We start from the raw sequence: 16881 nt of genomic DNA on the forward strand, positions 1-16881 counted from the left end.
AGGTGTACTGGTTACTTAAATAATGACAAGGGGTCTGTAAAGTGAAAGCAGTGTGGCTGATGTCAAGCACTGGAATGGACACTGTTTCATGTTCTCTCACCAAAGATAAGTTTGTTCAGTTAGAGTAATTAATGCAGTTGAAGAACTTGGGGCATCCAAATCTCATATTAAAATTGTTTTTTATAGTACTAAAACCAGTAAATGTGAAAACATTCATCTTAACAGAGTGCTATGTATACTGCAGAGGAGAGGTCTCTTCCCAGCTTAAATATGGCTCGAATGCTCCAGATGCATATATTTGTCATTGAGGTCTTTGACTCTTAGCATCCTTATGTGACAGTTACTGCAAGACTTTTACTAGAGATGATAATCCGTACATTAAAATGTAAAATTAAAATTAAATTAAAACAAAATAAATGAATCAACAAATCAAAATAAGACAACATGAAAAACGCAAAGCTTGAGAAGGAGAGAGAGGGATACAAGGTGACCCACCAAAATCAATGTTTCATGATGGTCTTATTTCATCTGAAGGCTTTGAATATATCATCTACTCTTTCATTGCCTCTGATGTCCTTTCCCTGACCTATTACATCTAGACATAAATCTCAGAAGCTGTTTTTCTGCACGAAGACTAAAACATATGGCTTATGGAGCCATATATTTGCATGCATGTCTTATTCCTGTGTTAAGGAGCTCTGTGAATAGCATCTTTAACATCTGTGATCTTTACAAATAATCCATGCCATGAGTGCCAGATAAGTATTCTCAGGATATCAAATAGGCACAGATGGAATGGTCTCTCAGCTTGTGGACAAGCATATGAACAGTTGGACAGAAAATGATTTTAATGTTTTCTTAATACAGTTATTATTGAACATTCAACAGCATAGAAGAGCCAGTCTGTACCCAAAACCACACAATGATCCATGGTAATTCTGTGAAACATACATATATGGGCAATAAATTCTGCATTTTCTTCTGATTAAGATTATGAGCTAATGGCACACCACTGAATCAAAAATCACTATTTCAGTGATTGCTACAAAGCTAGAACTGCTGTTTTTTCTTTAAATGTCATGTTCTTACATCATTTACTATGAAGCTATGGTTTGTTTCATGCTAGCTGCAATGATAATTTACATCTCTGAAGGAATTTTCACCTTAGCAATGTGATACCCCCCTTAAAGTAACTCTGGTGTTCCCTAATTCCATCTTGTATTTCTGTAATTCTCTCTCATTTCATGTGTTTGAAATATTTTGTTCCCTATTAACCAAACTGTGCTTCCTCGAAAGAAAAGACATCTGAAGGGTGAGCAGAAAGTTTGGAAAAAACTGTCTATTCACTGATTCTCAGGACTTGTAGTCCAAAGGGTCAGAAGTTTCTTCAGATGGTCTGTACTTAGTTTATATCTGCTGAATAGAGTGACTCAGTTCCAATGAACATTCTGAAAGAGCCTATAATATGTAGCCACAGCATATTTTCCTGGAATTCATTTTTGAATTCCTTTGGCTCAAGTACGTTTTCCTAATGCTTTTATTTCACTTTTTCATTTTTCATTATATCCTTTTGTGTTGTTGAAAATGCTATTTGGGTAAGAAAAAAAATAAAAAAAAACAAAACACCAAAAACACAATAAAACAAACAAACAAAACTGTAAGATGGAGCCAACATCAGAAAAATGTAGAAGTCGAATTCTTCAGGATCTACTATAATTAATTACAATTTTTCCACTTCTTTCACATGATGACTTTCAGAACAAAAGTAGCTATATCACCTTGCTTAGAAGCAACAGACAATTTCTAAAATACATTCAACTTGCTCAGAATTTTAATGTGAGACTTACAAAGAAAAACTCAGGAGACAACGGTGAAATTCTTTCTTTTAACTAAAGCAGATTCAATTCATACTGTCTTTAAAGTCAGCACAGCAGATTGGATCTTCAAAACTTCTTTATGAGAAGAGCATGGGGTATACTCTACCTCATGCCTCTGCCAGAGATGCCTAGATTTCTATATTTCTAGAGGCTGAAGTCTTCTGGAACTCTGCTACGCATCTTGATGTCCTGACAATGGAAATTAGATCAAACTCCAAATCCTATATGTGATCTACTTGTCTTTCCCTTTTATTCTCTCACTGTAAAGTAGATTTAAGCTCCTTGGAATAAAACATGAGGAAGAACCTGAGAATTAAGGTAAGAATGGGTGGACATTGTATGAGAAACAGCACTGCAAAAGAATAATTGAAATGAAGATTTTTGAGAAGAAGAAGGGTGTATTAGTTTGTCTGCACTCAAATGAAGTACCAACAACTTCAGAGTGAAATCAAGGTGCAAACTGAATGGAAACAAGTCTTAGAATGTGCGTTAAATAAAATATTACCAACAGTCATGTTCAAACACTAGTGGAATTCTTGTTCTGCCATGAGGCTTCAGATTTCTACTCCACTGAGCTGCAAATTGCTGCATTTTATAAAGAATTAATGCTACTATATATCTAGCTGCAAAGGATTTTCCCACCATATTTTGCTGAAAAATGCAGTTAGATGGCTTACATTTTGGAAAAAAAAAAAGAAAGAAAAAAAAAGAAAAAAAGTGAAAATCCATGCATTCTGCTACAGAATGCCAAAGTATAATTTGTAGTAATGTTCAGTCCCAGTAAGTTCAATGTCCACTTGTAAGAATTCTGAAAATCAGACAGGAGCTTAACATATCAGCTATGTCAAACTAACTGCTTCTTTGATCATCAAGTAGTACTTTTATTCTATTATTTTGTTTTCTATTATTTCATTTGTTTTGCCTGTTTTCTTCTTTGCCTTCTTTTAAAAAATAAAAATAAAAATGAAGAATCCACAAGCGGGCAACTGGTGAAATAGAGAAAATTCTTGTTATTCTAAATCCCCTAGAATAATATGATTATTTAAACTAGTAAAAGTGCTTCTTATATGATCTTTACCACACTATCAATATTTATCAGGTCACACAACAGCTCTTATGTAATAAAAACCCCTCTATCATATGAGATACTTTCCGTGTATTACTCACTATTGTATTTGCATAACAAATTTAACTTAGCTTTTGCTCTTTATATCAACTGGTAACACACACACACACAAACTGTTAGAAGTACCATGCAGTTCTAAATTTGCAAAATCAAGACTGTTTTATTTTTCTTATCAAAGAAAACTGTGATTAACCCAAAATCATTACAGTGTGCACAAAGACAGGATTAAAGTTGCACATTAAAAAAATACTGCATTTGGATTGATTGTGCACTGATATTTTCTTAATTCATTTTTGAATATATGTGTATCTTGTAAAGAAATATAAATACTTCAAAATGAGATATGATACATTACAAACAAGCATCTTGTTATTGCTCATTACAATTTACTAAAAACAGAATTCACCTCTCTGACTTCAAAGCATTATTCATACAGATTCTTGAAGAGAAGTCACAAATGATGGGATAGGCAGTAGAACTGAGAGTAAACAAAGTTTTCTTTGACAAATGTCAGCATTTAATTTAGTCAAAGCGGTTGTAAATCTGTTGAGACTGACAGGCATCAACTATGTTTGAAGCAAGTAAGTACTTTAAGCTTTCAGAAATATGGATGTTCTTTAAAATTATAATGAAAAGCATGAGTACAATTAAAAGCATTAGATTCACCCATGTGAATAGAAATACACAAAACAAGTTAAACAGGGTTTCCCAGGTTCTAGTTGGGCTGACATATAGATGGGCAGCATACTTGCGATTTCAATCAACTTGCAATGGGAGCTTCAATGATGCCGTGTACTTCTGCATACCACAAACTGGATCTGGCAGACCACATTGTCCCTCAGTTATATAATTTCCATGCAAAATATTTAACAAATTGGAATACAGTCTTTTGAGGAGTACTCTCCAGGTCAGTGATCGCGGCATCAAACTGCCAGAGTTCAAGATATGTCTGGACAACACTCTCAGACATGTAGTCTGAATTTTGGATGGTTCTATGTGGAACCAGGAATTGGACTTGATGATCCTTGTGGGTTCCCTTCCAATTCGGAATCTTCTATGATTCTATGACTAGCACAAGAAACTTCCTTCCACTCCTCGCTTGTCATCTCTGTACGGTCTCAATATTCATCCCCTAAAATAAAACTAAAATGAATGGACGTGTTTCAGTGTTGGTGCTGGATTAGATCAGAAACAAATGCCTCCTACTGTGCCCATGAGGAGGCCATTACGCTCTTCCATGAGCACAGGGATGTTCTTTGTTTGCCACTCTCTATGATGAACAATACTGGTGGTACTTCTGAAAGCACTGATGTGACTTGCATTTACAGTCCTTTCTCCTACTGCAGTCCCTTACAGAACCATGCTTCAAAGTTGGGCACTGTGGAGACAGCACTGTTCCATACCTCATGGGGCTGAAGTGATGCGTGGGCTTCCACAGTTCCTGTTTTGCTTTAGGAGCACCAAGCATGTGTGCTAATGCCATGGCAAGTCCACATGCAGATTAGAAACAGCTCTAGCTATTTCTCAGAATGTTTCCATCCCATCTCCTGTGAACTGCGCTACCTAGCTGCTGTGGGTTGTTAGTGGGGATGGAGCTGCCAGTGCAGCACGGCTGCTTTCAGCAGATGCAATCTTTCATCCCAGCTGCGCTGAGATGCAGCACACATACACAGTGGTTGGCCCAGCCTGCAAAGAAGAGTTGTTACATTTGGATCACACTGCTTGCACTGCTTGGGCTTTTCCTGGCAGAGCCTAATAATGACTGTTAATTACTGTTCTGCTAGTCCGACCAAATTGCTAAAGCACACATTATTGACATTTATTTGGGTTTGAGGCTCTTCAAGCCAACAGTCACACCAGCGTGCCAGCAGTGGGACAGGCTGTAGGTTTGGCTGCCCGTGTGTCTGGCATCGCAAGGGAAGAAGAACACACATACTGAGGACGTACAAGGAACCAGAGCTTGCATCGTCCCACTGAGACCAGCCAGGCCTGAAGAAACGGGCATACCAGCACCTGCACCCAGTCCCAGGTCTACCTGTCCATCATCGCCGCCTGCCCACGTCCCAGCCGAGGCGAGTTGAACGGCGTCCCCGCGGGGCCGTACGGGACGAGGAGCAAACGGCTCAGGAGGGACCGTCGGCAGCGGCGCTGCGGGATCCCGCCGGCATCCCGCAGCGCCGCCTCCAGCCGCGCCGAGGCTGCTCCCGCTCAGTGCTGCCGGGGCCGGTGGCGGGGCGGGGCGGCCCGGGGCCGCGCGGGAAGGCGGTACGCCCCATCCTGACGTCAGGGCGCCCCCGCAGCGCGGCCGCCGCCTGACACCTCCCAGCGCCGGGCGTGCGGGGCTGCGAGCGGCGGGCAGCGGCAGCAGATCCTCGTCGGCGGGATCCCGTACACATCGCTCCTCGGCGCCGCTCGGCTCCGTTCGGCTCCTCTCGGCTCTTCTCGGCTGCATCGCGCCGCCTTCGCCATGTCGGTGGCCGGGCTCAAGAAGCAGTTCCATAAAGCGACCCAGGTACCGCCTCGGCCCCCCGCGTCGCGAGGGCCGTGCGCGGGTGCGTGGAGCACGGTTGCGTGGCGCAGTCCGGTGCGCGGCGCTGGTCTCGGTCCGGCTGCCCAGCCTGTATCCGGCTGCACGGGCACGCGTGGACGCGTGTGTGAGCGTGTGTGCACGGGGTGCTGGTGTGTGTACGCGCGGTGCGTGAGCATACACGGGCTTGCGTGAGTGCGCTGTCCACGAAGTGCCCCGCAGGCTGCCCCGCCGCTCAAGCCGCGCCGCGGTGCGGAGAGGTGCGCAGGTGCCGATCCCGCATGGGTTGGCTGCGGCGGAGCGGCAGCTAGGGCAGGTGCCCGAATGGGCGTCGGACCCGTTCTGCGGGCTGCGCGCCCGTTTTCAGTCGGCATGGCTTTAGGCTGGCTTTCTAAATCAGATCTTTTTAAAAATTCTTTTTCTCCCTTCCCTCCTCCCTCCCTACCCACTCAGGGTACAGGCAAAATCTGAATAATGAGATTTGGTCGTGTTGCTTTAGGCATGGTGTGTTATTGCAAGGAAGTCAGGGTGGGTGTTTCACCCGGCTTCTACTTGTTTCATAATGCAGAATCTGTATTATGTCCGTAAGGATACAGTTTCCGAATTGAGCTTGGACTTAGTGTGCTTATCTGTATCCCTACATAAATCCAAAATGGTTACGTAGAAGTCAGGGGAATTTATTTCAATTTACAGACTGTAGTCTGAGACTGGTGTGATGCTCCATTATTTTCTTTACAAGTAAGTACAGAACTCCTAGTTATTTTCACTGATTGTCATTACATCTTCAGGTAGCAGTGTATGTTGCTGTAAGCAGCCCCTAGGTGCAGACTTGCAGATACTGCAGCCATTAGGCTTTTCAACACCTACGCTTTTCCCTTTCTCATCCATCTCTTCTCTCTCATCTCATCCGTTGTTGCACTGTGGAGAAATGTGCCTAAAGGAACGATCCCTTACACAAGAATTAGTCCCAACTTTAGTTCTTGCTGTCTTTACAATTATACCATACCCATGTTGACTACAAGTGCGGTGGGATGTGCCAAGTCCTCCACAGGCCCTTGCAGGAGCAGGGTGACATTGTGTCTCACCTTTCATACCAAATTATGCTGCATCACTGGTAGAACAGTCTCCACAGAAGCCTGCTGTACTCATGACAGATGCAGTAAGGAGCGGTTAAGCGTGCCTGAGCCCATGCTGCAGTGTCCATCTGGTACTGCTACTTCGTTTTATCACTCCCTGCTACCTATAGCGCTGTTGCAAACCCAGGAGTCGTCACTGCTATGTTGAGTTCTCATACCAATAAGTAAGAATTGCAGGATCTCTGTCTTCCATAGTTAAGAAGTAGGCAACCTAAAGTTCTCTTTCTAGTAGTGTGCCTCGATTCACCATTATTTTAAGTTAGTGAGTGTAACTCTGCAGCAGTGGGGGTGCACATCCCCTCTGGAGTGAGCCTGGGGCAGAAGGGCTGTGAGTGCCGTTCTGTCCTTCAGATGACATGCTCACACAGACTGTCAGCAGTACTGTCATGTAGAAGAAAAGAAGAGTTTTAGCTGGCTGGAGCCAAAATAGTACATTTCTGATGCCGGATTTAGCAGCCTGCTATCAGATGACCCAGGGATTTTTGGGCCCAGCCTTGACTTTCACAGACTGTGTGCAGGGCATGAAGACACATTCATGTATGAGAATGACTCACAAGTAGGTTTCAAGGCAGATCTGTTTATTGGCTTGTTTTCAGCGTAAGTGAGAAATCCAGGCCTTGATTGTGCTGTCCTTACTCCAGGGAGAATACTTCTGATAATGGATTAATCCCCAGGTGAAGTGTGGATTGGCACTGCCAGTGTGAATGGAGCTTCCCAGATGGGACCAAACAAACTGGAAGTTTTGAAGACTCTGAATCTTTCCTGTCATTCTTAGTCATGGAAGAACATGTGTATGATGCACAGTTGTACTGCAGTCCAAAGTCAGACCTGTAACAATTTCAAGTTATTTCTGATGTGTCCTTTAATCCAGTAAAGCATTTGGAAGTCTTTTGTGTAGTTTCTTTCTTCCTTCAATGCTGTAAAATTAGTAGTCCTCTTAGACACAAGTGCATTATGTGTATACAATGTTATTATTACAGAATACAGTTTTAGTTGCAAGCATAAAGTTTTGTGTCACACTTTAGATGTTATAAAAATGTTTTTTTTTTCAGCACTAAGCTGCTGGCAGAACTTGCAATTGTGTGACGTCTATGTCTAGATGGTTTTATTGCTAAGCGTTTTGATTTCATATACATATATGTATATGTATATATAGATAGATAGATAGACTTGTGAGAGGTCAGGCTCACCTGCATTAAATAATGCCACTTTTTCACCAGAAGTCATATTGAAGAGCTTAATGTCTGTCAAATTCCTTGCACCAACTGCTGCAGCAGTATGTCATTGGAAAGCATGTGGTAGCTTTGCTCCTTACAGATTGAATGGGGTGTTCTCCCCTTTTACATTTTAGAAAAAAATATTGGTGATTTTACCTCTGTGCAGCATCATAAAGTTTAGAACAAATATTCCTGAGTTTGGGAAAACAAGAACGAGTCTGTAATGATGACATTCCTTCAAAATTACAAGATATTAGACTGACAAATGTAGAATTACTGAATAGACTAGGTTGCACATTTATGTGTGTAACCGACAGGGCATCTAAGGAAGAAATATAACCACATTTGGAATTTAATTGTGCTGCTGCAAGTCTGTTAGACATCCTTGAATTAAGAACATTACTCAGTGTACTTTTAATTATTATTATTTTTTTTTCCAGAATTGGGCAGCTAGATGCTGTGCCGCTAAATGGTCACTTTTCCTTCAGGCATGCACATTCCTTTGCCATCAGCGCTATGCCAGCCAGCATGGAGAGATTATTGCAACCTGCAGTTTTGTGGGCAGTGTTAGCCCTGCCAGAATGGCTTTAGATGGTAGAGATTTGCCAGTTTGGGGCATGTAAAAAGAGTTGTTGTAAAATATCATGAGCTCCAGTTCTGTGTGATTGCTTTCACAGCATAATATGGCACTTGTGAGGGACAGTCAAAACTGGGATAATTTCATGGGGAATCACAGAATTGCAGGGGTTAGATGGGCTTTCTGGAGATCATTTTGTTCACTTCCCCTGCTAAAGCAAGTTCCCACATGGGTTTCGTAAATAAATAAACTAAAATGTTGGGAATGGTCATATGCTAGATTTCCCTGGAAATTGATGAATAAATTAAACTGACCTTTAAATAGCAGTTCCAAATGGGCTGAATTGATCAAAAAGGCCAGTAATGTGATCTCTTTTTCACTACTGAATTCTGCTATTTATGACACAAATTGATTTGTCTTTACACCATGTTAGAAGTTAACTTTGTTTGCTTTTTTTTTTTTTTTTTTTTTTTTTTTTTTTTTTGGTACAGTAGAGGGATTATTTCCAGAAGGAAAACTGGAGGAACTGCCACTCAAAGTTGTCAGAATCGGCGTTTTAGGTGAAAGTACCATGCTTCCCACTTTAACAAGGCAGCCTGTAAAGTGGATGGTGAGACTGGCCCCACTGTTTAATAAGGAGCAAATGGGACTCTTCCCTGCTCTGCTATGATTCATGCATTGCAAAATTGCATGGGAATTTGCACTGGTTCATGACTGTTCATTTGCAAAACCAGAGATGAGGCAGAATTTGAAAACACTGAGCCTGCGGATTGAAAGTGTACTGTAAGAGTATCTGCTTATTAGGAAGAGTGCAGCAAACCTTCTGAGTGCATGAAACCATATAAACCTGTGAAGTACATAAATAATTTCCACTGTAGTGGGTAAAACAGCCTTTCTTGAAACATAACGTCTTCTGCCCCTGTTGAACTCTTCAACTGCAACTACCCAATTGTTACACCATTTATTTCTTACTGATAGAGACTATGGTATCAATATCATTATTTTCCTAAATCTCCACCTGATCGCATATTCTATAATACAAACCTGAGTGTCCCTCTGTGTTTAGCAGGAGCTTTTCATGCTTACTAGCCTAGGCCTTTCCAAGGAAGGCACTTCATCTGTCTTTTCCCACTGACTTTGAGACTGAACTCACACTGTGTCTGCTTTTCTCTCTCCGTGTCTCCTCTCAACATTATCCATGAAATTTTGTTCAGTTCCCGTGTATGTAGAAGTAGATGGACAAGTTTGAGAAGCTAGACAGTACTGTATTATTCCTGGTGGAGCTATTGCACTTTGCGTTGCTTATATTGGACTTAGGAAGCCTCTATCTTTTGCAATATGGTAATATGTGAGCAGGTGAAAGAAAGAGGAAAAAGAGATGTTTGTGAGGTGTCATGGCTCTGAGGACAGTGCTCAGACTAGATGTTGAAACCTCTTTGAGGGCAGTGTACTATGAGAACTCTATTTTCTCTCAGTTTGGAGTGGTACACTTGTAGGTCAGGGAAAGTGAGCAAATTTTTGATCCAGAAATAAAGAATATTTTTGAGAAAGTTATTTAATTATCTGGGGAGGGGAATATTTCCAACTGCAAACAGGGAAATTCCTTCTGTTTGTGCACTGTAGCTTGCTTGTCAGAAACAGTATTCATGTTTGGCATCATTCCCACATGTCCTTTTATTGATATTATGTAATTGAAAGAATGAAAAATTGACCTTAATCTAAATTACCCTTTGCTTGGCTATTGTATAACTCTTCTGAATTGTTGATGGCTTAAACAGTCTGTTCCAGTTTCTAACTCCGGTTCTAATCTAATAGGAAGAAGTGCTGCTTAGTATGTGAAAAAGATAATGGCTTTTTAAAATTATTATTATTATTTCTTAATAATAAGCTAATTTCTGAATAAAATTTCATCACTGCATCTTTCCATTTGATATATGCAGTTCCCATTTTTTTTGTACGTACATACAAATAAAGCTGGGGCACTGATTAACAGTGCTCCCACTGGTCTTTAGAAACAAAGAATATCTGTGGATGCTGTGGTCAAAACATAACTTGGATTGGAATTCTATTTTCTGTCTTGATTCCATCTTCACTGAAAGTATTACACAGCGAGGAATTAGGAAGAGTGGGCTGTTCTTGGTCATCTATGCAGAACAGTGTCTTTAAGATTTAAATGTGCCCTTGTGACTAGCAAGGGCTAATGGCATTCCATAAAAAGCACTGAAGCAGTGTATACACGGTTGATAGAAATGGACTTTGCAGACGTTATTTTGCAGAAGACTCTGCAGTGCTATGTGAACACTTAAGTGAGGTGCTGGTGTGACTGTGCATATTTTAATGGAGACTGAAAGCTGAAGGAGCTTGAACACAGGCTGTTGTGATGTTGTAAGTGTGCTGGTGAAATCTTTAACCTTAAAAACTTGACAGGAGGGAGAGCACTGGAAATCCGGTTTGCTGACCACAAGGAGCTGTTGCAGCTCGGCGAGTAAATATGAGTTGTGAGTGGGCAGGATTTGGTTCTAAATGCCTGGAATTAAGCAGACCCCTGGCTCTCTTCGCAGGCAATCAAAGCTTGCTTCTGATACCTTCTTCTTGAACCAGAAGATCTTGCTTTGTGTTGCCTTCTGGGAACTTCTCTGACTCTTATTCTGATTTTCTTCTCTCTGGCTGCTGATAGACAATGGTGCAGCTGATCATCTCTTAAATGTAAGGCTTTATGCAGAGGAAAGAGCACTAAGCCAAAGCACAGTGTTTGTATGATGCGAACACAGAATTACCTTCCACTGCTTATGTAATCCAGCACTTAATCTTGGAGAAAAAAGAGTGGCTTTCTTTTAAACTTGAAGTCACAGCAGATCTTACAGGAATCCATCCAGCTTGTCAAAGAAGTGATAGGAATTAAATTTTTTATTTATTTGTTGTTTTTTGTTTGTTTGTCCCAGAGAGGAGGTTAATAAAATGGAAGTTCACATTTACTGTGTTAGTGTTTTTCACAAGTTTTCCCTTTTTTCTTGTAGGTCTTTATGGAAGAAAATTGCGAAGAAGTGACTCTTTGAAATTCAGTATAATTCTATTTTTTTGTGTGTGTGTAAGTGGAAAATACTGTGGCAGTCCTAGACAGGATGATTCATAGATTTGTCATTGTAATTTATGTGATACAGACGATGCTCTTCTGCCCATGCTGGAGGCCATATCTGTACAATTAAATAGCATTTTAAAAAGAATCCTCTTAGATTGAGACTGGCTGAAGCAGTTGTTGCAGCATAGCATGGGCCACATAAAGGGATAATGGTTTGGTCTTACCTGCCTTCCAAGTCGTCATGCACCCACCAAAGAAAGGGTTCCATTTGGTCCCAGCAGAGGTACTTCTGAGGCAGCAACAAGTGTGTCTTAGTTTCAGCTGGGGTGAAATTGTTTTCTTCAGGGTGTCTGCTATGGTGCTGTGTTTTGGTTCTAGGAGAAAAACAATTTTGATAACACCAGTGTTTATAGTTTCTGCTAAGCAGTGTTGTACAGAGCCAAGGCCATTTTTAGTGAAGGGTCCAAGAAGCTGGGAGAGAACAGGATTAGGACAGATGACTTAAACTGTCCAGAGGGTATTTCATACAGTATGACATCAAGAGGAAGGAGTTTTGGAGGGAGTGAGAGTTTATCTCTCTCTCTTCTGATGCTCAGGGGACTATAGGCAGTGGTTGGGGGGTGGTGAGCAATTGCTTCTGCATCATTTCTCACATGCATTCATATATATGTGTGTGTATATATATATATATATTTATACACACACACACACATAACTGTTATACTTTTCCTTTTCTCGATCTTAGTAAATAGTTTTATCTCAACCCATGAGTTCTACATTTTTTTTCCAATTCTATCCCCCATCTCACTGGTAACAGTGAGTGAGTGAACGGTGTGGTGCTCAGCCACCTGCTGGGCTAAACCACAACGAAGTATAACCTTGCTAGTGGCAGCCTGTAAAGGAGGCTTGAGGTGATGCCAGAGGACCTCCTGAAAGAATGAGAAATTAAGCTACTGGTTCTGGTTCAGCTAACAGGCGTGCCATGCAGGAGAGGGCTAGTAGGGTGAATCCATATTTCTTAAGAACAGATAGCACTAGTGGAGTTAATTAGCTACAAAACAACTGAAATATTACTGTAATTTACATTGGGTTGTTTTGGTTCATATGTCTTGCATTTGAAATCTCTTTGTCAGATTGAGATATTGTATTGAGTTCTTGTAAACTGAAGTTCTGAACAGAAAAAAATGCTAACTTTCTCTGCCTTTCTTGCCTACTCTGATGGCAGAGAGGATGTAGTTACACCACACACTTGTAAAATGATGGCAGCCTCTATGTGTTTTTATGATTTGTGGTTTGATTTTTGAAATGATGCGTTGTGTGCCAATTATTTGCTTAATTAAATGGTGTAGTTCTACTGCTGGCTGCAGAAGGTCTTTAAATGTGAAGATAATTTAACTGGACAATTTGAAATCAGGCTTATTTTTCACTTTTGTGCTAAAAAATTTAGTTAATGTTCAAATTCAGTAGCATTGAGAATACAGTTAATTATTCTTCTACTTGAACATATCAGCATGGAGCATCATTTTTGTTCTGTTTCTGTGGGGAAAAGTGCTACCACAACAAATAGAATCATAGAATCTTAGAATCACTCAGGTTGGAAAAGACCTTAAAGATCATTGAGTCCAACCATGCTACCCCAACTCTAACAACCCTCCGCTAAATCAAGCCAGAAAAAGGGTGATGGCAGCCACTATAGTGAGATGACAGAACACACTCCGAAAGAGATTCTTCTGCAATGCATCAGGCCCAGCACTGCAACTAGTTGAGAAAGGATGCTTTGCTATGGTGCAGTTTTACCTCAAGCACTGGTGTGTGTTTCTGGGCACTGCAATATAAGAAAAACATAAAACCAATAGAGAGTGTTCTAAGGAAGTGTCTAAGGAAGGCTCTCAGAGCAGAGGAGAGTGAGGGAATCCCCTCTCCAGGGGAGCAGAGGGGTGGCACTGAGCTCTGCTCTCTGGTGATAGTTACAGAACCTGAGGGAACAGCACGGAGCTACATCAGGGGAGGATCAAGTTGGATTTTAGGAAAAGGTTCTGCATTGAGGTGATGGTCTGGCACTGGAACAGGATCCCCAGGGCACTGGTCACTGCTCCAAGCAGTCAGAGTTCAAGAACTGATTATACAGTTCTCTCAGACATAGGATTTGACTTTTGAGTGGTCCTGTGTGGAGCCAGGAGTTAGACTTGACTTTTTTGGGTGGAAATGGCATGTTGGGTGGTAGAATGGCAGGGTGTGTTTATTTGTTCTACCCTAGAAAGAACATTCTCCTGAAAACTCTTCTCGATTTCATCTTTTATTACTTTTGTAGACTAACACGACTTGGTCCTTCAAACAGCATTAGCCAAATAGATAATTTTTGCTGAGTTCTATTCTAGTCTGTTCAATTTTCAGTCTTCAAGAATTGCCAAGATTTCCTTTTCAAGCAAAATCAATCTAGATGCATAAACCAGTTAATAATTCATAAGACATGAATGTCAAAAATAGTGCTTGTTCTACCAGATGAGTCACTTAGACTGACTTGGAAAGTAATGGCATCATAATCTAAGGACTAGATTTAAAGCACTGCAGTTCTACAAATTAACTTGAGGATGGATGGATGGATTTCCTCTTTTTCTACTTAATTGGTACTGTTTTCTACTTAATTGGTACTGTTTGGAAATGTGGACAACAAATCAAGCCCCATCCTTTCCATTGGCATCAGGATATTTGCATAGAACTGGTTAAGGAATTAGAGATGACCAAATGGTATATTGTTCTCAAATAATTTGCTAGCTGAATGTTTCTTTATGTTTCTTTAGGAATGCTATACTTGGCACTAAAACAAAAGCTGTCCATGGTTTTAGATGAAGTAAAAGGAGGTTTTGTTACATAGAAGCAGGTCTTAAGTTTTCTGATCCCATTTCTTGCTTTGGCCAGGAATAGAAGGGATTTGACTTTATTTCCTGTTGTTTGAAATGAAGTAAGAACTTTTAAAACAGCTGTAGCATAAGGAAGTTTCAACTATATGCAAATATTGTTTAGAAACCAAAAAGTTTGAATGTAGAAATATGCCTTAAAATGCAGAACAACCATGTGTGCACATAGTTTACTGATTAAACTGTCTAATTGAAGGATTATGTGTTAGCATAAACAAAGTTTGTCTTTCAGAAAGGGTAGCTGGATCTTATGGTACCTCTATTATTTATTATTTGTTTTAAAAATTGGACTATTTATTTCTGAGTCTGAGGGAAAATCTTTCCACGAAAGTGCTAAAAAACATTGTATTACATATGGGCAGATCCTTTGTTGTTAGAATAAGGTTGCTGTGGGCAGTAGGTATGATATACCATTCTTCTGGTATGTATTAAGAACAGACAGAGAAAATATAAATTTCTGGAGGAAATGAAGACTTAATCGCTGAAAGCAGAGAGAAGCTTGGATACTTTTGTAATAAATGATGTGAATCTTTAACCTTTTTCTTGTTCAGTGCAGAAAAATACCTTTTCCTTCTTTACTATTAACCAATTTGTCTTGCCAAGTTATCTTTGCAAGTTCTCTCACTAGAATAAGAACCACAGGTACCTGATATTGAAAGGCAGATAACTTCTGTTTTTGTTTTATTTTGCAATATCTTAATTCAAAATAATTCTGCATAGGGTGATTTGGGACCTGTGATTTTCAAAAACTTCAAATCCTTACTCAAAAGTCTAGCTTGGCATGTTTTCAGAATAGCTGCATTTTGAAAGCCAAAAAAGTATATACATCCTTGTGGTGACTGAGATGGATTGTAGAAATTCTGGTGTTCTCTTCAGAGTATTGTAGTTTTTATTTAGCTGTGGAGATGGGTGGGAGTAAGATTCCTGAAATGAAGATCAATGAGGTTGAAAGAGTAGTAAAGTTCTCAGCAGAAAGCTTCAAAAACAGAGCAGAAGCAAATCTGTTCAGATTTGTGTAGATAACTCTGACTAGAATTAGGAGAAATGGCAGGCTGTGAATGAAACTTCTGTTTGGTATTTTCTGCTTCGTTAATGCTCTGTTTTCAGTGTCATCAGTTCCTCATTTCGGCATTGACAGTATGTGGTGGTCCAGCACAAAAGACAAGATGACCACTATTCCAAAAACACACAGATAAAATGAATAAAACCAATGGATTAAAAAAGTCAATTTGAATTTTATAGGTCTGTCAGTGCATGTGGAATCAAACGCGACTAAGAGTGGACTAAGATTAAAGAAGCTGACATTGTTTCTAAGATGATAAACCTATAATTTCCAAATTTCCTGTCTCGCTGGGGAGGAAGAATATGGAAAAGCAAAGAGAATATGGAAAAGCTCTAATCTGTGGATAGTCTTATAACAAAAAATATTGAACAGTCACTGGAAAGTAATCCCCGTGTAATTTCTGTGCTTCTTCCTTCCCCAGGGGTGAATTTGCTGTCCCAGACAGGGTGGCAGTCCTTAAGCACATGACAGTTTTCCTCAGTGCTGTCAAAAATTCTGCCAGCTTGTGATGAATAAAGTCCCTGCTTGAAGTCTTTTATGCATTCTAATAATTATTAGTGGAAGTCAAAACTGTTCTGCATTAGTGTTTTCCCTTGACTCTGTGAAATACCATATCATCTGTGTTGGGGCCAGATGTACAGCCAGGTACCGAAAGTGCCTGGATAAGCTGCAAAGGCAAAGTACAGTATTTGGTTTATTATGACTTTGTGTGAGTCAGGACAAGACTGTCTCAGTTTTTCTTGCTTCTCCATGACCTTCACGCAGCAAGAAGACTGTGCTATTTTAGTGTGAGAAAATGTTGGTGCAGATAAAATTTCTAGTGCATCTTCAGAAAAGGAGCTATCCTTTTCTTTGCTGATCTGTGCCTACCATAAATGACTAAGTTCTATATCCCCCTTACACATACTTCTGTTAAGCACTGGTCTAGAAAGCCTCAACTCCACAAGCTGGTGTTCTGTGTTTCTTGATGCACATTGCCAGTATAAAAGCCAAGCGTACCGCTGGGTATGCTTGAATTCCATTTCTGATTCATGTCTACTGGTATTATCCTAAGATATAAAAAACATATATAAAAATAGAATGTTGATGGTCTTAAATTTAAAAATATCTGCCAGTGTATAGCAGAAAATCAGTTGATTTCTCATTTCCTTTGCTGTAATTTTGGAATCTGTAAAGGTAACTGCTGATTTACACCTCTCATTTTGAGAACAAGAGCGCTTCCCAAATCATACATTAAAGATAGCTATGTAGAATTTGTAATAACTTTGATGAAAAGAAGGCAGTCTGCTGAAACAGATTCACGAAGTTCTCTTGACATGTGCTGAAGTAGTCTGTTACACCTTGTTTACTTTCATCCTGTG

General features: G+C 40.2%; 1 protein-coding gene across 1 annotated transcript in view; it reads left to right on the top strand.

Moving 5' to 3' along the window:
* The first annotated feature begins 5283 nt into the window (after nt 1-5283).
* Nucleotides 5284-16881, top strand: part of SH3GL2 (SH3 domain containing GRB2 like 2, endophilin A1) — an 81019-nt gene continuing 69421 nt past the window's right edge. Inside the window, exon 1 of the mRNA XM_085213613.1 lies at nt 5284-5515. Coding sequence (XP_085069739.1) covers nt 5471-5515 — 45 coding nt within the window. The 5' untranslated portion in view covers nt 5284-5470. The remainder of the gene's footprint in view (nt 5516-16881) is intronic.

This window comes from Meleagris gallopavo, chromosome Z (genome assembly GCF_905368555.1).
Source record: "Meleagris gallopavo chromosome Z, MGAL_WU_HG_1.1, whole genome shotgun sequence".
Lineage (NCBI taxonomy): Eukaryota > Metazoa > Chordata > Aves > Galliformes > Phasianidae > Meleagris > Meleagris gallopavo.